The sequence below is a fragment of the Eschrichtius robustus genome, chromosome 16 (assembly GCF_028021215.1).
Source record: "Eschrichtius robustus isolate mEscRob2 chromosome 16, mEscRob2.pri, whole genome shotgun sequence".
NCBI classification, from domain to species: domain Eukaryota; kingdom Metazoa; phylum Chordata; class Mammalia; order Artiodactyla; family Eschrichtiidae; genus Eschrichtius; species Eschrichtius robustus.
The window spans coordinates 41,643,260-41,665,836 of record NC_090839.1 but is presented as its reverse complement, the minus strand read 5'-3'; the positions used below and the strand labels follow the sequence as shown (position 1 = coordinate 41,665,836).

The 22,577-nt window shown below is 41.1% G+C and overlaps 1 protein-coding gene across 1 annotated transcript in view; it reads right to left on the bottom strand.

Moving 5' to 3' along the window:
• The window catches only part of SPTLC3 (serine palmitoyltransferase long chain base subunit 3), a 132,149-nt gene extending 111,608 nt beyond the window's left edge, over positions 1 to 20,541 (bottom strand). Inside the window, exons 1-2 of the mRNA XM_068524204.1 lie at positions 20,429 to 20,541; positions 20,126 to 20,299 (exon numbers count right to left, since the gene is read on the bottom strand). Of these exons, the coding sequence (XP_068380305.1) occupies positions 20,126 to 20,233 (108 nt within the window). The 5' untranslated portion in view covers positions 20,234 to 20,299; positions 20,429 to 20,541. The remainder of the gene's footprint in view (positions 1 to 20,125; positions 20,300 to 20,428) is intronic.
• Between the last annotated feature and the right edge of the window lie 2,036 nt (positions 20,542 to 22,577).

Here is a 22,577-nt window from a genome sequence, read left to right as displayed (position 1 = left end):
ACGGTTAAAGGCAAATGTGATAAAGCACAAAATAAAAAGAAGAGCAGGAAGCTTGGGACCAAAATTTGGGAGCCCCTGATTTTAAGGGCACCGTAGACGAAGAAGGGTGAGTGAAGGGCATCCAGTGTGGGTGACTTCAGAACCTTGATTTAATGTGCTCACAAATGAACCCCTTGGGCTGACTTAGAGGATGGCTGAGTCACATAGGCACATATAAAAAGAGAAACTTCCAGGACATTCAACGCCATCCTGTGAGGATCAGTGGGTTTTCCCCTTTTCCTTACCTGGCCCTGTAGCCATTTCTGAGCTCCGTATATGGCCAAATCAATGGGAACTTTCTGCTTGAATTGGTTCTCAGGCAAAGCTGCACTGTATATAAGAGACTGTCTACCTAGATGCAGATAAAACCCTCAGCTGGGTGCACAGACTGGGCTTGTGTAACTATTTCTTTCTTTCTTTCTTTTTTTTTTTTTTTGTTCCTGTGACTTGTTCTGGGAGATAGTTATATCACAAAGGAGAAGTTTCCAACAATGTCTGTCGGCGGCAACTGCTACCTACTTTACTCTCTCACATATAACTTTATTTATTTTTAATTTAGTTTAATGTAATTTTGTTTGGCAGAGAGAAAAAGAGATACCTTCATGGAGAGCAACATTATTTGGAAATGTATAGGTCTTTCTTAACAGATGAAAATTGATGCATTTACCGAAATTCTTTATTTAAAATTGAAATAGGTCACACCTCTTGGGAAATGTTTCTCAGTCTGGGGTTGGATAGTTCTTTTGAAATATGAGAATCGGTCCTATCAAAGTAAACAAAACCTAAATCTTGCTTAATACATTTGCTAGCCAAGGTCAACACAGCATGGTAATCTGTAATGCACTTCCTTTGTTTGTTCTACCTGCTGGAAATACAGCTTTTGATGTTCTACTTTTTCTTTCATAGTGTTGAAAATAAATAGATCCTGAGCCACCTTTCCCAGAGCGCCCGGTCATCTGGGACTCTGTGACACCCTGGAGGTTGTTTACGTGTTGTAATCCTGTCACATCTAGAAATAAACAATGTTGGGATGTCCTGGAAGGATGATTACTCTTCCATTCAAATTAGCAGGTCTTTTACTGCCTGTCTGTTTTGCACTGTCCTAGGCTAATATTAGAGGGGATAGGAAATCAGTAAATATAGTCTCTTTCTCCCAGAATTGGTAGCGTAATTGTGTGTGTGGTGGGGGGAGGGGAGCGAGCATAATCATAACATAGAGCAAAAAGTAAACGTCGTAAGAGTGACACAAATGGAGGGACCGTATCACATTGGGCAATCAGGAGTGGCTTCCTGAAGGAGGGGGCATTTGAGCCCAGTGTTGGTGGGAGGCAGAGCATGATGGTGGAGAGAGCTTAGGCAGGAGGGAGAATGCCTGGGTTCAAATCCTGGCACTTTCACTTGCTGACTGTAAGACGTTGTGCAAGTCAGCTAATTTCCCTCGGTCTCAAATGCCTCCAGTGGAAAATGGACTAGTAAAGTTTGTTTTGAAAATGAAATGGGATAATATATGCAAAGTACCTGCCCCAGGGTAAACACTTATTAAATGTTGAGATTTTCATGAAATCTTCTGAGTAGAGAAGTTAGAGGAAACTGTTAGAATGGATGATGCTACTTTTAGAGAAATATTTGGGAAAGAAGAGAAAGAATAGGTATAGAGCCTTGGCCAGTACCTACACACAGGGAGAAGCAGGAGAGCAAGGATCCACTGAAGGCAGTAAGTGTGAGGGGGAAGAAGGGTGGGGATTAGAGGCATGGGGGGCTGAGATATTGAACTTGAGAGAGACCATGATGCTTGGGTCATCTGGAATTGCAGCAACCATTTGTGGCCACAAGATGAAGATATTTAGTTATGCACAAAAGATGGTATTGATAGAAAGAAGAGATGGAAAACCCTGAGGTCCTTAATGAGACTCTTCCCAACTCTAGACTCTTCCCAACTCTAGATTCTTATTATGTGAGAATAACAAAATCTTATTTTTAATCTACTTATATTTGAGTCTTCCACTACTGGCAGACGCAAGGATCCCGTCGGATCAGTTCTCATCCCCAGTCAAGGGAGTAACAAGAATTGTAGACTAGATGAGAGGCTGGTGGAGAGGGATGGGACTGATGCTCATCTAGTACACATGATATACTCATTTCAGTTGTTTATCCCAAGCATCCTTTCTGATTGGTTAATGAATGCCCTGTTCTGACTGGTAAGTATACATTCCTTACTGTGTGTGTGTGTTTGTGTGTGTGTGTGTGTGTGTGTGTGTATGTACATGTATGTATATGTATATTCCTTACTGTGTGTGTGTATGTATGTACGTATGTGTGTGTGTATGTGCATGTAAATACATATGTATATACATACATATGTGTATGTATATATATGCATGTATGTATGTGTGTGTGTGTATATATATATATATATATATATTTAATTTTCATCCCTAATGGCAGGTAAAATTCAAAGCAACTCTTTCCTCAGTGGAATCTTCTACTTTTACTCTAAAACATTTGAGAGTCTTATTGGTTTCAAAGTTACCATTTATTTCTCTTCTAAAATACTTTGGAATGTCAATTAGATCTGGCTGAAGTTATACAAAATGATGCAGCACCAAAACTCATGAAAGTGGAATGATACATGAATGATGAGAATACACAGCTCTACCTTAGTAGAGAGGGTACTTAATGTGTTAAAGTTGTCTGGGATTTTAAGAAATAAGTATTTTAACCACAGCCTTCTGTCATGTATTTTGTAGATATAAATGTTTAGAAATGCTTTATGAAGTTCATATGCCTCAGTCTAGTCTAACTCATCATCTTGTCACAAATAGGTGAGTTGCTTTCATTCCAAACCCTGATTTTTATCCCCTCCAAAACCTTCTTTCATGCTGCCACTTTCCTGTAATTTCTTCAGTTTCTACTCCTTTTCCTAACTGTCCTCTGCTGCCCCCCCTCCCTCACCTCCACCCCACACACATAGACACCTTGGCTTGCCTAATATCCACTGTTTAAGACCCAGTTCTGGCTTCATTTCTTAAAAAGATCCAGGCTAGGTGTTCTCACTACATAATACCATTATAACACTCACCACTTTGTATTACAATAATATTTTTAGGAAGACAAGTTATTTAATAAAAGGACAGAAAATAAAGGATCACTTGCAAAAAATAATAGCTTTTATTATCTCTCACTCAGGCCTTTTGAATATTTCAAATATTTTCACACTATTGTCCATTGTGGTGGAGACTGGCTGTGCATCAGACCATTTCCCTCTCCTCTTTCTCATGGCTGGGCTACATGCCCCACGACCCTTGCAGACATGCGTGGCCATACGGCTGACCAATGTGAAGTTGGTAGAAGTGAAATGTGCCATTTCTGTGCCTGGCCCACAAGAGCTTCTCTCATGATCCATCTTTTTCTCTTTCTCCTATTGTCATCTGAATTCTGATGGCCAAGGTGACCTTGGAAGCCACACAATGTCACCTGCAGAGCTTTGTCAGCCTGGTGCCCTGAATTACCATGTGGAGCAGAGTCTTTACCTCCTCTCCCTCCAGCTTCCTGTCACTGCCCATAAGACTTAATATGAGTGAGAAATAAACTTCTATTGGGTTATGCCACTGAGATGTGGTGGCTCATTTTTTATGTCATCTAGTATTACCTTAATGAATAGATACTATAAGAATTGTGTTAAAATTCTTTCATGTCTAAATCTTGTTTAGAAGCATTTGGAAGGAAGTCTGAGAACTGAGTTACTTCCCAAGCAAAAGGGTGCATCAGGACCTGTCTGCACTGGCCAACATTCAAATTTAAATCTGGGGAATGTAAACTGGTGCAGCCACTATGGAAAACAGTATGGAGGTTCCTCAAAAAACTAAAAATAGAACAACAATATGATCCAACAGTCCCACTCCTGGGTAATTATCTGAAGAAAATGAAAACATTGATTTGAAAAGATATATGTACCCCAATGTATGAGTGTCTATATATATATATATATATATACATAAAACAGAATATCACTCAGCTATAAAAAAAGAATGGAATTTTGCCATTTGCAACAACATGGGTAGACCTGGAGGATATTACATGTAGTGAAGTAAGTCAGACAGAGAAAGACAAATACTGTATATTCTCATTTATATGTGGAATCTAAAAAAATGAAACAAATGAATATAACAAAACAGAAGTAGACTAATAGATACAAAGAACAAATTAGTGGTTACCAGTGCACTGGGGAGGGGCAAGATAGGGGAAGGTGATTAAGATGTATAAACTACTATGTATTAAATAAATAAGATACAAGGATGTAATGTACAGCACAGGGAATATAACTGATATTTTATAATAACTTTAAATGGAGTATAATTTATAAAAATATAAAATCATTATGTTGTACACCTGAAACTAGTATAACATTGTAAATCAACTGTACTTTAATTTAAAAAAAGATGGAATGAGATAATCAATCAGTCAATCAATAAATCTGGTGAAGTTGTCAAAGATTCAATTCTTGATTTATTGAGCATCTCTGAGTGTTAGGTGGTGCATGACAGAAAGAAGTACGTTATAAGACTTAGGCTTCAGGGACCACAGAAATCAGCGAGAGAGACAGACAGACAGATTATAATCATGGAACTTTTTGAGGGGACAAGTTCTTTATGTATGAACTACTCCAACCTTTCTTTGTAGTGATGCACAAGTTCAGTCACTGAGAGGCTAAGTTGCTTTCCCATCATCTTGGTTTTCCCATCCACCACCAGAGAAGTTAGCGAACAAGTCAGGGAAGCCCATGAAGAGTCCCAGCTTCCACATTTCCAGATTGGGAAGTCAGGGTTTCACAGAAAAGGCAGGATGGCTTGGAGGGGACTAAATGGAGTCCCTAGCAGTGTGCCCCATGAAAATCTGCTGTAGGATTGAGTGAATGAGAGAGAAAAAGGGGGCCAAGACTGGGAAATGTTGAGCAAGGAGGTGAGGGCCTTCCAGGACAGGAGAACCAGCATGGGCACTTGCTAGTGAGTAGAAATGAGAGGAACGGGACCTTGCAAGGACTTCTGGCTGGACCTCATGTGTTGCCTGCTTGGAGATGTGGTGTGTAGTGCCTGCTGAAATTGAACAGGTCTTCTCTGCAGGGTAAGCCAGACTTTCTGTTTCAAAGAGCAGTGAAAAAGAAATGCAGGGAAGAAAGATTTGTAGGATCCCAGGATCCTACCTGGGATGACAGCTGGTTTGGAGGCCCTAAAGTCAGTTGGACATAATTGAACTTTGGAACAAAGTGGCTGTCCTTCACCACCCTGCAATGACTGCAATCTTCTAATTTTACTCACAACCAGCTGGATCACTTGAGAGGCACAGAGCTTTTCTGAAGTTATCCTGATAAACCAGAGAAAACAATGCATTGTTGTTTTAATACCACTGAAATTAACTACTACCTACTATCTTCTTGTTCAGTTATGATGTTCTCAGTCCAGGTGAGAACAGTGCTTATCTCTGAGGTGCTCAAAGCTTTTGTGGCCATGATTTTATTTACTTACATGATATTCCTAAGAGGTAGGTTGTGGATAGCTGTAATAGAATTAGAATTATCTTCACTTAATAAGACAGTCACAGGGCATTAAGCAATTTCCCCAAGGTTATAAAGCAGGCAAAGTCAGGATGAAGTTGAATTTCTCAAGTCCACAGCACCAGGGTTGAATCAGAAAGAAGCTTTAAGTTAGACCTTTGAGATGTGACAGATTGGAACATGTTTCAGAAATAGCCATGGGGCTGACTCTTTGTCCTTCCCAGGTGGGTACTGGCAGTTGTCAACACTCGTGGGAAGGCTGACTGCCATGTGCATGCACCTGTGCTAGGCACTGGATCATTTAGGTAGTTTCTCTTACGGCTTCCATCCCCATGGAACTCATGCACTAAGGCGGGGATAAAACGTGTGTACAGAAATACAACACTTCATGATTAGAGAGCAAGAAGTCTCCAGTGGCAACATCCCAGAAGTCTAATGTCATTCCATATTTATATATTTGTTCATTTTTTTCCTTCCTTTATTTATTTACGTTTTTAATTGCAGTAGAGTTGATTTACAATGTTGTGTTAGTTTCAGCAAAGTGCTTCAGTTATACACACATACACACACATATATATATTCTTTTTCACATTCTTTTCCATTTTAGGTTATTACAAGATATTGAATACAGTTCCCTGTGCCATACAGTAGGTCCTTGTTGGTTATCTATTTTATATATAGTAGTGTGTATCTGTTAATTCCAAACTCCTAATTTATCCCTCCCCCCCACCTTTCCCCTTTGGTGACCATGTTTGTCTTTTATATCTGTGAGTCTATTTCTGTTTTGTAAATAAGTTCACTTGTATCCTTTTTTTAGATTCCACATATAAGTGATATCATATGATATTTGTCTTTCTCTGTCTTACTTCACTTAGTATGATCATCTCTAGGCATATTTGTTCATTCATTCATCCAACAAACACATATTGAGTACGTACTCCGTGCTAGCTACTGTGCTCTGTCCAGGTGACACAGTGGTGACCAGGAAGGACAGAACCCCTGACCTCATGACAGTGATGGTCTATATGTGAACCACCCAATACAATAATCATTAGCCACATGTGGCTACTTACATCAAACTTAAATCATTCAAGTTAAATACATTTAGAGATTTAGGTTCTCAGTTGCATGAGCCACATTTCAAATGTTGGACAACCACACGTGGCTGCTGGCTACCTTACTGGGTGGGACGGTCACACAGTATTTTTGTCATCACAGCAGGTTCCGTTGTTCTGAGGTCTGCAAATTGTGGCCCACAAGGCAGATCTGGCCTACCCCTTGCTTTTGCTATTTTCTTTCAAAATAAAGTTTTATTGGAACACAGTGACACCCATTTGTTTATTGCTGTCCATGGCTGCTTTCACACTGCAAAGGCAGAGTTGAGTTACTGTGGCAGGGACTTCGTGTCCCAAAGAACTGAAAATATTTACTGTCTGGCCTGTTACAGAGAAAGTTTGCCAACCCCTGGTCTAGATGGAAATACAGACCAGAGCAAACACTTACAAAAAGGGAAATGAAGAATAAGTCAGGGACCTATGGAGTGGGTAGGACGGGATCTGACCTAGTCCAGGAAAAGAGAAAGGCCTCCCTAAAGAAGATGATGTTTAAAATAAGATCTGAATAGTCAGTAGGAGTTGATGAGGCACAGTGTTCCCAGCAGGAGGAAGAACCCGAAGAACTGTGGGAAGGGAAGGGGGTAGGGTGGTGGGCTGGCAGGGGTAGTGAGGGGGCAGGCATGGCTGCAGGTCGGTTCTAAAAGGGGAACTCCATCCACTTTGTCCATCATTAGTACTCCAGGGCTTAGAAGGGCATCTCATACGAAGTAGGTATCCAATAAATCTTGGATGAATCAATGGATGAATCGGCGGGGAGGTTGTGCAGAGTTCTTAAACCGAGCTTAGGACCACAGGCTTGATCCTGACAAGGGAAGCCATTGACGAGCTGTAAGCAAATGCCGGCCTAAAAACTTGATCTGATACGTGTTTTCAAAAGGCCCCCTGCAAAGCCATGCATGTGAATGGGTCTTCGGGGAGCCCTGACATACCAGTGATTCACAGTGATTCATGGTTGTAAAGTCGGTAATTTTGAGAAAGATAAATATCATATGATATCGCTTATATGCAGAATCTTAAGAAAGATGATACAAATGAACTTATTTGCAAAACAGAGACTCACAGACTTAGAGAATGAACTTATGGTTACTGGGGGAAAAGGATAGGGGGTGGAGGGATAGATTGGGAGTTTGGGATTGACATATACACACTGCTATATTTAAAATAAATAACCAACAAGGACCTACTGTATAGCACAGGGAACTCTGCTCAATATTCTGTAATAACCTAAGTGGGAATAGAATTTGAAAAAGAATAGATACAAGTATATGTATAACTGAATCACTTTGCTGTACACCTGAAATTAACATACCATTGTTAATCAACTATAATCCAATATAAAATAAGGTAAAGTCTCTCTTGTATCCCTTGAAGAAGAATATTTGATGAAACATACTCGTTCCATTGATCCTGAACTTTTGAACCTATGACCAAAAATCAAAAGGAAAGTGTCTCCTAAGCTGCATGAAAACGAACCAACACCAGAGGCGTGCTTTGCCATGGAAGTGAGGTGTGTACTGTAGCATTTCCTTCCTGTGCCAGGCAGCCAATGACTCATAGGTGAATTAAAAAAAGGGTGGGGCTCTGGAAGCACACAAAATGTGGTGGGCTGAGCACAGGGGAATGAACTTGGATTAGAAACAATGGCTTTTCTCTTCGAATCAAATTGAAACAATTTCTTCTTGCACCTTGATGATGCTGAACTACCATCTCTGGACCACAACCAAAACTTCTCATTCCCTGAACACGGACCAAAGAGTGCCTGCCATTCAGCAACCTGAAGAAGCAGAAAACCCCCCTACCCAGAAAGAGGGAAAGTAGCCGAGGATTCCATTGTTCTTCCTTCCCTGTGTGTTTATCAGGATTTGGCTCATGGCTGTACAGACCTATTCTCCTTGCCTCCTTCCCTCCTCTGCCTGTCACCCTATAAAACCACTCACAATTTATGCACATCAAGAGCAGCCTAGGTTCATCTTCAATCTATAACCTGGCTCATCTTTTGCTTGCCTTTGAAGACAGAATGTGTCCTTAAAGAGATGATGCTTAGTTGAATGTATACAGTTTTTTGGCTGGAATCTTTGGTGTTCACGGAAGGCAGAGCATATTTGATTTTCCATGAAAACCTTTTGCTTCTTGGGAAAGTAAGCGTAATGTCTCCAAACAACCAATTCCCTAAGAATATGACAACACAACAATTTGTTTCTTTGCTTCCAAAAAATCTGATAACATCCATGGTCACAACTATAATTATCTGATTAACTTTTCTTATGTGGCATATAATGTTGAAAAAAAAGTAACTTCTCCCAGAGCAGTGCTAGTCTTGACTAGTTTTTACCTGTACTCCTGAATCAACTATTTAAAAATTCCAGGCATTTTTTTTTAGCCATCATTATTTATGAGTCCTAAGTAATGGCTGGGTGCAAAGCATGAGTCATCTGATTGGTATAAAGATTGATATTACACTTAAAAAAAGAAAACTGACATTCGTGACCTATTTATTTCAGCCATTGTATCATTTTCCCAGGTCACTATGTGGAGAACTTCTGTATCTTAGTCTGTAGACACCTGATTCAGTGGTTTTGTGAAGAATTGACCCATGGGAAGCATAACCCCATAGACAAAATGCCAGCCCCTTTTGCATAAACTTACAAACCAATCCGTCAAACCTTACGTCGGTTGTGAGATTTTCCCAAGTACCCCTAAGTTATTTGCATGGTTTGGCAAAAGCTGGTATTGCCAAGGGCTCCTTCGGGGTTTGTTTTGGATTCTGTACTATGAAAAGCAGTATTGTGTAGAGGCTCTAGAAACTGGCAGTGGACAGGTGTGTGTCTTGCCCTGGATTGGCCATTTTGAGATATTGGGCAAGTGTGCCTCAGTTCTGTTCTCTATTCTATTAAGTGAGAAATGTGTCACTAAGATCTAGAAAATGAGATAACATGCTTCTCTGAGATCTGAGATCATTTCTGCCATGATTATTCCAGTGTTTGAGACAATCTGGAGCCTAGTTTCTTTCAGACTATCAGAGTAGGTGACTGGGAAACATGCTATGTTGCAAGACCTAAGAATCCTTAACGCATCATCAATGTCATTGCCTCAGGGAGGCTCAGCAAAGGAACCAAGAAATTAATTGACTCGTGCTCCCCTGCTGGGTCTGGAAGCAAGCCTTCATGATGGCACATGTTTGAAAATGAAGTTGAGGCTGCACAAGGGCTCAGAAGAAGGTAATTCTGGGGAGTACACATGCTACATGCCATAAGGATGTAAAGACAGAGGTCAATGATTTTTAAAGAAAGATTTATAGGAAGTTGTGTCTGGTGTGCCATGTAAAATCACTTTGCTGCCTGGCTATGGAAATCTAAGGTAGAAACTAACAGTTTGCAAGACTTAGAATCTTACAGATTTTAAAAAATTACTAAAACTGACTCCCAAATCTGCTCTTCTGAGTAAGTGTAATAACCAAAATAGCACTTTTTCTCTTGCTGTGAATTAATCTGCTGAAGAATAGAGGTGCTGATTTTTTTTTTTTTTTACTTCCTACCTGTTCTTATAAAGGAACAGTTGACATAGTTGTATGAACTGAGTAAGGGTTTGAAAAATACCTACGTGTCCAGTCCTTTGAGACATTCCTGAACTTAGAGTTAAAAATGTCTGGGATTCTTGTCCAGCTCTGTCCCCATCATCCATGTGTCTTTGGTCTCATTATTTTTCTTAGCTCTGTTTTTTTCATCCCTAAAATGGGTCATTAGCACTCAAAACTTCACAGCATTGCTGTGAGAGTCCAACGAGACATTGGATATAAGGATCATTATAGTTGATGCTGAAGGTTAAAGGGGCAAAACATTGGTTGCATTTTAAAGAAATCATTCTAACCATGCATGCGCCACCATATTTACTTCTTACAACGACTCTATTGGGCAGGCACTACTATTATCCTCATCTTCCAGATAAGGAAACTGAGGCACAGAGAGATTAAACTGCTTGTCCAAGGTCATAGAGCGGCCGATGTGAAGCTGAAATTCAAGCCCAGGCAGTGCGAAGGGGAGGCCCTGCTTCCAACCTCTATATGATGGTTCAGTTCACTAGGACAGTAGGGCGGCAGGAGGTGGCAACAATTTATGTGATATTAGGGGTCAGAAAATCCTCCTATTACATGCCACCCGTGTGGGCGATTATCTGCCCTCTTTGAACCTTGGGTCCTTATACGTGAAATTTGAAAGCAATAGGTGAGAATTAACAATACTTCAAAAAGCGTAAATACGTGGTGGGACCTTGTGTGTGGCAGCAATCATTAACTGTAATTAATACTGATTTCTCTGACATGGTTTTCTAAGATAGGCAAAGAAGGATGCTCTCTCCATGTGGCTCTTATTTTGGGAAATAGGAGAGGTCTTTACATCTTCCATGAGACAAATGCAATTTTGCATCATCAATTTTGAAATTGAAGCTAAAGAATTTGCAATAGCAGATACCACTCTGAGCCATCAAATACTGTAGTCCCTGGCTGTTTGCTTTCACAGGTTGGAGGTTTCAGAAACAAATGCACCTTTCCAGAAAGGGCCTTGGTCTGGGTATCAAGAGACCAGAGTGGGGGAGGGCGCCTCACACTGGTGTGACCTCTGAGACAGTCACTTAGCTTTGTTGAGCCTCATTCCTCCACATGTAAGAAGACAGGGCATGGTATGGAATTTTAAGAATTTCTACAGTGAGTTCCCTTCCTGCCAGCTGGATTATACTCCAGACAAAAAGGGAAAATGGCTCTTGAACCCATCAGAATTATAGGTTTACAACAGGGGAGTTTCTCGAGTGAGGTAGCCTCCTGCTGAGTCTTTCATCTCACTAGACGAATTTACACTTGATTCAGCTCACGGTTTTATAAAATCTTTGCACAGTCGAAACTATATCTGCACATTTTGTCTCAAAAGAAGAAAAAAGAAAGAACGATGGACAAACATTGAAATCTGGTTAATAATTTGCATGTGGAAGAGTTTAGGGATGAAGTCTATTGATTCTCCAACTTTCTTTGAAATGTACCAAACATATGGTTTGATGGCTGGATAGAGGGACAGATAGAAAAATGTGTGATGAAACAAATATAGTAAAATGTTAATTGCAGTTTCTAAGTGGTAGGTATATGAGTATTCAGTGTAGAACTCTTTAATTTTTCTGTAAGTTTGCAAATATTCACAATAAAATGTTTGAGGAAAAGGCATTTTTTTCTTCTAGTGATAAAGACACAGAACCTGGGGCCAGTCTACACTAACTAGAGGTTTAATCTTAGACAAACTTACTTAACTTTTCTATGACCAGTTGCCTCATATAAAAAATAGGGATAGTAATAGTATTAAAGTCATAAGGTTGTGGGAATCAAATAAGTTTGTATTTAGAAAGTTCCTAGCATATAGTGTGATGGAAAAGTTTGTTAATTGAAATTTTAAAAATCATTTCATATACAGGGTTATGAATGGGAAAGCAGATTATTCTGATTTTTCTTGGACATTCAACCCTGAGAATGCAGAATTTTATTAAAACCAGATGACAGGTCTATATACCTTGAGGTATTAGTCATTTTCCTTCTAATCCAGGCATATTTCATCTCCTATTAAGAGGTAGTAGAATCATCAGGATAAATCAATAATATTTAATTTCTATTTTCATCTCCTTCAAAAAGTTCCACCTCCTTAAAGCATGTTCCCTGACCCCAAACTTAGAGTATACATAATATCTGGATATCGATATAAAAGCACGTAGTTACCTGGTCACACAAAAATCTAGTGATTTAGCGATTTTTAAAAAGAAGGCAGCGAATAGTATTCATGTTCTCCAACAAAGGATGGGAAACCTTTAATTAATAGGTAGGTAAATTACTAATAAACTAGTAATTAATTAGTGTATTAATTAATAAGAGGTTAGACACCTTGATATCTGCAAGAAGCTTGTGTATCATATGAGTGGGGCCTTTTCAGTCTTTTAAAGAACCAGGCCTGTGGACAACAAATGGCAATTAAAATAAACAAAACAAACTGAAATCCGAGTTCTTACAAACACTAGATTAGTAAAAACAGGTGGCCTTTAATCATTGCACAACTGTTATTGAGCAACTATTGTGTACAGGCTCCGGTCTAGGTTCTGGGGATTTGGCAGTGAGATAGAAATCTCTGCCTGGGTGGAGTTCCCATTCTAGAGCCAGAGGCAGACAATAGATAGGAAATAAATTCAAGTGTGTGTGTGTGTGTGTGTGTGTGTGTGTGTGTGTGTGTGTAGATGGTGTTAAGTACTAAAGAACCAAGCAGGATCAGGAAAGGGAGTCAGGAAGAAAGCATGTTGCAATTTTAATAGGATTGTGAGTAACATTTGACTTGAAAGGAGGGAGGTGCAGGCACCTGGATTTCTGGGAAGTGCAAATGGGAGAGGATGTGGGAATGTCCTGAGGTGGGAGGATGCAGGGCTGCTGGCTCTAGTGTGGCTGGAATACACTGAGCACTGGGAAAAGGGGCAGGAGATGAGTCAGTGAGGACCAAGCCATGGCTCCTTGTGGCCAATGTAAGAATTGCAGCTTTTACTCTGAGTGAAATGGGAGCCATGGGAAGGATTTGGGCAGAAGACTGAGATCTTGGTATCATTTCAACGGGATCATTCTGGCTGGTGTGTTGAGAATAGTCTTGCTGGTGGTAGTGGACGGGATGGCAGGGGTGGAAGCAGGTTATAGCAATTTAAAAGTATGACCATGAGTTCTTTAATAATCTTCCCGTTAAGAGTTGGGAAGGTCCTATCCCCTTGAACCTGGTGGGCTTGTTTGTGACTGCTTCAACAGGGTAGATGTGAAGCTGAGCTCTGAGGCTAGGGTATAAAAGGCCATGAGACTTCTTCATTTACTAGAAAACTCTCTAGAGCCCTCCCTGCTGTAGAAGCTGTCTGAGGCAATCCTGCCCACAGTCCTGGCTTGTCCTTTTTTTCAGCCGACCCAGCTTGGACATGGTAGTGAGGACGCCATCTTGCAGGCGAATCCTCCTGGCTCAGCTGTTCTAGGTCCAGCCGATCGAGGCCCCAGATATCATGGAACAGGGAAGAGCTGTCTCCACTGAGTCTTTTCTGAATTCCTACCCAGTGGAATCCATGAGCATAACAAAATGGTTGTTTAATGTCATTCTGTTTTGGGATGGGTTGTCATTCCATAATGAATAACTGGGACACAGGGAAAAGGCATGAGGCTCCCGTAACAATCAAGGTGAGAGGTAGTGGTAGCTGAGACCAGAGTGGTTGCTGTGGGGAGGTGAGGAGTGGTCAGATTCTGGATATCCTGTGAAGGTAGGATCATGAATTTGCTGACTTATTGAATACGGAAGGAAAAAGTCATGAACGATACCCAGGTTTTTGGTTTGAGCCACTGGAAGGTTAGAGTTGTCATTTACTGAGATGGGAAAGACTATAAAGGAAACACATTAGGGACAGAGGGAGGGAGTATCGGGGGCTCAGTGGAGGGAGTATCGAGGGCTCAGTTTTGGACATGTTAAGTTGGAGATGCCTTTGGTCATCCAAGCGAAAGATCAAGGAAGCAGTTGGAAATGACATATATATATATATATATATATATATATATATATATATATACACACACACACACACACACACACATACACACACAGCTGCACATATATACATGTACATATAGTAATAAGACAAAGTCAGATCATCAGGAGAAATCTGCAGTTAGAAAAGAGAACGGGTACAAGGACTGAGCTTTGGGTCACTTTATTGTTCAAAGATCAAGGAGTTGAGGAAAACCAGGAATAGACACTGCAAAGGAACAGCTGGTGATATAGGAGGGTCATAACCTGGAAGCCAAGAGAGAAAAGTGCTTGAAGGAGGAGGAGTAATTACTTGTGTCAAGTGCTGCTGACAGACCAAGTAAAATGAAGCCACCATTGGATGAGGGAATTCAAGGATTTAAGACTATCATTTATTGAGCACCTATTACGTGCCAGGCATTGCACTGAACACTCTTACAATAGCAGTAGAGGGGTAACAGCTGCAGGCAGACTTTAATAGATAATAGCCACTATTTATCAAGTATCTACTACACATGTGATAGTTACTGGGAGCCTTACATACACTCTCTCATCTAATCTTCACCATTGCCTTGTGAGGTATGGACCAGAGCCATGACGCTACTTCCCCAATGTGGCACAGCTAGTAGGGAGCAAAGCTAGCACTCATACCCAATTCTGCTGATGTCAAATCTTGTCTTCCTGCTATCATTCTTCCTTAAGTGGTTCCCTGGGAAATCCTGAGGGGTGCTGGGGTATGAAAAGCCACCAGGAAAGAAATATCTTCCTGGGGAGTTCATTTATACTCAAGGTTTTCAAGGAGGATATAAAAGTAGTTTTATAGTAAAATAAATATTGTTAAAATAGTATTATAAAGCGGGGTACAAAATTCTAATATAAATTTTTAAATAAATTAATACCACATGTGGGCTTGTGGTCTGAGTCACTTTGGCTTATGTTTGGTTTTCTCTCCTTGGTAGATCAATTTATGAATCCCTTTACCCTGTCTTCTCTGGAAAGGCTGATTTGTTGATTTTTCTGAGCAGGGTGTGAGAGCTGAAGTTCTTAACCTGGGGATCTGAGAAAGTCATGGAACACATGAATCCTCTACATGGAAAATTCTGTAATACAGAAAGTATCTATCAGCTTCTCAAAGGATTTTTCACTTCCAAAAGGATAAACTCCACATGGCAGAGAAAGAACCGTCAGGTATAAGTTGTAGTTGACAGGATAATCATAATTTACACATAGCCTTTTCCTGGGCAACTTTTGAAGGCCCAGTTATACCACATCTAGAGAATAATAATGGTGACCAAGCTATATGAGTGCATTGTCTAACAAAAGGTTTGTGTGTCACTTCCTACAAAGTCTGAGAGATGAAGTTCGAGCAGTGAAATGGTATCAGTTCTATGACATTTTGTCATCTAATATTTGAAATCAACGTTGGTCAGAGAAATCTAGTACAACTGGTTGGGTCATAATTGTTCCTAAAACTTGCATACTCCAGGATCAAGTATTAATATAACAACTCAGGAAAATTAAGATGTAAGATACATCTATTGCTTTTAAAAAATATAAAGTAAGTCTAAATTAAGAAGATCCAAATTCCCTGAATCACTCTATTTATGACCTCTTATTTTTCTCATCCTATTTGCCTATAGTTCAGAGATTACAGATCTGTGACTGGTAGCAATGTCTCATTGAACTCTACACTATTGGAAATTTGAAGCATTAGATGCCAATACTTAAAAATCAGGATATTCTCTCTCCCTCCCACTCCATCTGGATTTCCAGTTTCTTTTGAAAATCATAAGATCTGTCAACATAGGGCCTGCTTTCTCTCATGGTGACAATGAGCTTTGTTCAGGTAAACCCATGCTGACCACTTCCTGTCGTCCACACCAGGATTTACCAGCCTGCTGGGCGTTTGTAATCTTAACCTCTGCTGTAATCAAATGATCTTCAATGTGGCAAAACTTTTGGTTGAAGCAGGATTTAGAGGGAACTGTGATGGATGAAGTACATTGTGGAGAACAATTCTGAATACTTCTCTGAACTATGTTCATAGTGTTCGTTTGTTTGTTTCCAAAGGTTTAATCTAAATTGTGAATTACTGGGCCAATGACTTTCTTTCTAATATGGTGGCAACAACTTCTTCTCACATGAATTTACAGGTTGATATACTTTAGAATTCCAGTAAAACTACATTAGTTCAGGCCAGTTGAGACAAGGTGACAATACTTAGTAGAAAGATTAAATCAAGTGTATTTCAAACTAAATGTAGTAGATTTCTTGAGAGTAATTAGGTTAACGTCAATCTACCTCTACTTGTGTTTCTAAAGAGAATCATTTTCTAGGAAACTTTAACCAATAGATAAAATTAATTTATAATTGGCAGATATTAAATATACTCTAAGACACGTATTCATTTAGTTAACAAAACATCTGAACCAGAACACATACATGCTTCTTTGCCTGCTCTTTCTTCATAGATAAGGCAACAAACTACAGACCTCCTCAGACTGAATAATTACACTTCAGATTTGACAACATTCAAATGATTGTGCTTTTGTATAGTTGTTATTTGAGTTCATTGTATTTGGTTTTACCAGCCAGACACTCATCTTAAGCATAAAGTCCTTATGCAAAACACAAAATAAAACACAACAAAAGTGTAAGGCTTAGGGAAAGGCATCTTTGCCAAAGATTGATGGCCAAAACAAACTCTTTCCTCAAAATGAAAGCACTGAAAATGGTTGTAATGAGACTGTACAATGATTTTTCTAGGCATTTTAAAGAAATAGAATATACATGTGTTTACATGTTTATTGTTGCTTAGCAAACCACCACCATACTTAAAACAACAGTCATTTGTTTGCTTGGGACTTCCCTGGTGGCACAGTGGTTAAGAATCCGCCTGTCAACGCAGGGGACACGGGTATAAGCCCTGGTCTGGGAGGATCCCACGTGCCGCGGAGCAACAAAGCCCGTGCACCACAACTACTGAGCCTGTGCTCCAGAGCCCACGAGCCACAACTACTGAGCCTGCGTGCCACAACTACTGAAGCCCGCGTGCCTAGAACCCATGCTCCACAACAAAGAGAAGCCACTGCAATGAGAGGCCCGCGCACCACAGCGAAGTGTATTTCCCACTCGCTGCAGCTAGGGAAAGCCTACGCACCGCAACGAAGACCCAATGCAGCCAAAAATAAATAAATAAATAAATAAATAAATAAATAAATAAATAAAGGTATTAAAAATAAAAAGTCTGATAAACAAACCCAGCTTAAAAAAAAAAAACATTCATTTGTTTGCTTAAGAATCTGTAATTTGGGGCTTCCCTGGTGGCGCAGTGGTTAAGAATCTGCCTGTCAATGCAGGGGACACGGGTTCGAGCCCTGGTCCTGGAAGATCCCACATGCTGCAGAGCAACTAAGCCCATGCACCACAACTACTGAGCCTGAGCTCTAGAGCCCACGAGCCACAACTACTGAAGCCCGCATACCTAGAGCCCGTGCTTTGCAACAAGAGGAGCCACCGCAATGAGAAGCCCGCACACCGCAAGGAAGAGCATCCCCCGCTCGCCGCAACTAGAGAAAACCCATGCGCAGCAACAAAGACCCAACACAGCCAAATAAATAAATTTATTTAAAAAAAAAAAAAGAATCTGTAATTTGGGCAGAGCCCTGTGGGGACAAGTCATGTGTACTCCATGAAGTATAATTGGAACAGATAGACTCCAGGGCTGGAGGATCCACTTCTAAGATAGCTGACTCACACAGTTTACAAGCTGGTGCTGCGTCTTGCCTAGGCGCACAGCAAGGATACTTGGTCTATCTCTACTTGGGCTTCTCTTGAGCTGCTTGGGCTTCCTTCCAATGTGGTGGCTGGGTTCCAAGAGTGAGTGTTCTACGAGGACTCTGTTCAAGCTTCAAGGTTTTTGGTAAAGACTCAGTTTGTTTAAGGTCCTCAAAGCAAAATGGCCTAAAACCAGTGACTAAGGGTCATGATAGTAAAGACAACTTCATCCATATCACAGAGGGGAAAACAGGCCCTTACCTGCCCTACTGCACTAAGAACTCAGCAGGGTTTCTTCTTTCTGGAACATACTTTTTAAGCCATAATTGAGGTTCTCAGTGGGAGCCAATTTCAACTGAGTAACACCTAAATATATCTGAGCAAATAGGTTCTGGATGGTCCCTCCTTCAGAAAGAGCTGTTGGAAAAGGCAGTAGCCTCCCTGATATGTCCTGATGCTCTTAGGGAAGCTTCAGTGTCCAAAGATATTCACAGTCTTGTAGGAGCACTTAGTAATGAACCTTTATAAGGATCCTGGCTCTTGTCCTTAGGAATGGTTGTAACCATTTAGCTAAGTCTCTAACCTCAGACACTAGAAGGTGGTTATAAAACCAAGATAAAAGTAGAGAGAGAGAGAGAATGGCTTTGACGGCATCTCTACCCAAATGAGAGACTTCAGGGTCAGAATGGTCCAGAGGGTGAGAAGGCCAGTGGCCAGTGTTACAGCCATTTTAGGGGCAAAGAGTGTCTTGAGTGGTAGTGGTCTGATTCGATACAGTGACAAATAGATGGTGGGTATTAGTATGATTGCCCTCGTGCAAAGAATGAGAGTTGAGTATTTTCTCTTCACATTATACTCATCTGGGAGAGGCCAGACCTGAGGTTTTTGGTAGACAATTCCAAGGCTAGGGCAATGCCTTTTGTCAAGAGGGGAACCTATTTGGGGGACCACAGCCTATTCACACACAACCCAGGCTCCAGAGTGCCCACCCCCCACACACAACTCTTTCATTCCAGTGGACACACAAATTTCCTTCACTGAATGGCGGGCTGGCCCCCAGCCAGCCCCACCTGTGTCCTGTGATCTTAGAACAATCTCACTGCCCTACCTCCCCACCCCCGACCCCGGTTCTCCTGCACAGGTTCCTTGCCCAGCTTCTCATTTTGCAACGGTGAAGCTGCCTGTTTGGCTCTGCTAATCTGTTCCCAAGCAGGTGAACTCACCCCTGCTGTTCAGAGCAGAGGGCCTGGGCATCCAATGGGAAGCTGGCGATGGCCTGCCTGTTCGCAAGCAGCTTGCAGACCCGGCTCCCTCTTTGAATGAGCTGACAACATTTCTTGGGTTCCTCCTCCTCCTCCTCCTCCTCCTCCTCAGTACATTCCCCTCAAACATTCTGTCAGAGCAGGAGCCAAAAATTTTAAAAAAAGTATCACATGGGAAAACAATTCAAAGTCTGTTCGGTTCCTGTGTGCAGCCTGTAACAATAAGCCGCACTTTCTGAAGTGTCTTAAAAAGGAATGCTTGTGATGTCAAGTTTCAAAGAAAGACTTTGGCCCCAAATCAAGCTGTAAGCTATGACAAGGCCCCACCAAACACCAAAAAGAAGTCCCCTTTTAATCAGAGAGGCATTCCTCATGTACCAGGGGAAAATGCCACTTACTCCACATAATCTCAGCAGCGTTTACTTTCACTTCCTTTATTTTTCCCCTATGAAGTATGGTGAATGTAGTCTGTTGTGATTTCCTGATAGACTGAAATTTAGCTGGAGAGTTTTAGCTTTCACAACTGTTTTCTCCAAAATGCTTGAGAGAAAACAAAAGTCTAGCAGGGATGTTTTTATGTTAAGGGTTTAAGGCTCTTGGATCTACGTGTGTCCTCTCTTGTACAGAGAAGAAATTCTCTCCTTAACCCACATCCAAACTTTTTAGTAGCCAAGCATTTGAAATTAGCTGAAGTGAAGAGTCAAAACACAGAAAACACTTCCTGCCAAGAACTTTCAGCTAGGACAGCTTCAAACAGCTTTACAACAAATATTGAAACGTTCAGGTCATTCAGAGTAAGGGGGAGAGATTGCCTCTTACCTGGGCTTCTTTCACCATCCCGTTCCTTGTGCAGTTTTTTCTGTGACAGTGGTCACTCTGATTGTGAAGTGTTCCATTGCAAACAGCACCACCTCCAGGATCAACCATTTGTGTGAAATTGATGGAAGCGGCAGGTTTTCCTCCAAAGGCTCTTGGCAAGCTTGTGTTTTGAAGCTGGTGAGGGAATGGGATAAAGCACTTCAGACTGAGTGCTTGAAGGAATCCTACCAATCAGGCTTTTCCAGAAGAAGAGCGACAGCCTATCTTTTGGGAAGATCTTTGAAACTAAAAACAAATGATTACCTTTACACTCTTCAAATCAGAATGTGGCCTCCATGGTAACAGAACTGCTCCTGAAACTACAAAGGAGATTGCCAGCTCCTTGCCTGGACTGAGGCAACCAGGAGGCTGCAAAGCCAGTGGCAAACTGCTAGGAGGCCAGCAGGGAGGTGGAGAATCTTTTAAAGACACACACACACACATGCCACTGTACACTCCCCAGGTGTCTCCTACGGAGGACAGTCAGTGCCGAATTGACGTCTATCCCCTTCTCACCTCCCTCCTGCATCTAATTACATTTTTTGTTTGTAAACCAAGGTCAAAGTCAACACTTCTTTTTGAGGTAAGATAACATTCAGAAGTGGTTGCCAGGGGCCACAGGGAGGAGAGATAGGAAGCTACTGTTTAATGGGTACAAGTTTCTGTTGGAGAAGATGGAAAAAGTTGGGGCGACAGAGGACGGTGGTGATGATTGCCATGTGAATGCCACTGAACTATACACTTCAAAATGGTTAAAATGGTCAATTTTATGTAATGTATATTTTACCATAATACAAAAATGGCAAAAAAACAATTCAGAACCCACCTTATGTTAGAACCAGTGACATTGGGACTTCCCTGGTGGCTCAGTGGTTAGGAATCCATTTGCCAATGCAGGGGACACGGGTTTGAGCCTCGGTCTGGGAAGGTCCCACATGCCGTGGAGCAACTAAGCCCGTGCGCCACAACTACTGAGCCTGCGTGCCACAACTACTGAAGCCCGCGTGCCTAGAGTCCACGCTCCGCAACAAGAGAAGCCACCACAATAAGAAGCCCGTGTACTGCAACAAAGACCCAATGCAGCCAAAAATAAAATAAATAAATAAATAAATTAATTAAAAAAAAATTTCTTGGTGAAAATGAAAAACAACAACAACAACAAAAATAACAGTGACATCAATGAGAGGTACTGACTCATCCAGAATTCCAGTAAGACAGAAATCTGGGAGACAGGATATTTGGTTTCTCATTATGGCTGCATCACCTTGATCATGTGACCTTGGGAAAGCGATATTTCTCTCTTTTTGCCTCAGTGTTTCCAGCTATAAGATGAGATGAAACATTTTTTATGGGCTAACGTCTGATGCAGTAGTTTGTTACAGACACAGGTGTTGTGAGGCAGCATCCTAATCCTGACACCTCTGGTTTACTCATCAACTCTTATTCTCTCAATGCACCAGTCACCAGAGAGGTCTGTTTTCTCCTCTCACCATCTAAAGGCATTGTGGTGACATGGTTGGTTGGACAGTGTCAATCATTTACAGCCTGTTGAGTCCTCCCAGGCTCGCCCTCATGGTTCTCCTGAATGGAGGCTTCTTTAACATCAGGCACTTAGAAAAGAAACCCATTTATTGGGTCAGTAGGCACAAACAAGCAAGAAACACAACAAAAAGACAGACATAGTCCAGTTGTCAGAGCCTCATTTCCTGGCTCTCGGTTCTCTTGGGCAGGGTTTGTTTCCCCTCTAGGAAGATGTGGCAAACAGAGGAAGTGATCATAATGCCTCTCCCAAGCATGATTAGCCTGTGAAGGTGTCCTTTTCCCCCATCCCACAGAGACCTAGAGGAATAAAATAAGGTCTTGGGCCAAATGATGGAATTAGTACCAAGTGTGCCCTCCCTTTCGTGTTTCAAGATGAGAATTTTTATTGCATTTCTCCCAACCTTTGTTATCAGAGCAGAACTTGTCTCTTCGGTGGCTGTTACAGTAGGATTTGGGAGTTGAAACTGTGTTGGCTTATTTCCTTCTAGACTTAACACAAAAAAGAGAAGAAAAGGGAAGAGGGAGCACTGATAACTGCCGGCGTGACTGCCTCAGTTTAGAAAGACACACTGAAGACATGGTGTTATTTTGACTGAGCTCTACTGACCCTTACGAAGTTATTTTTTGAATAAGGATTTTGAGATAAAACTTATGAACCTTATATGTTTCCTCCCCTTCTCCTTTTTTCCCCCTCTTCTTCCCTCATCACTGTCCTCTTTTGAATTTCCTCTCATCCTTCTTCCTCCTCTTCATCTTATTCTTCTAATTTTTCTTTATCTTTTTCTTTTTTCTTTTTTTTTTTTACAAGGGGACAAAAATCACAAATAAAGAAAACATGTCAAGGGGAGGGGAGAGGGATAAATTAGGAGTT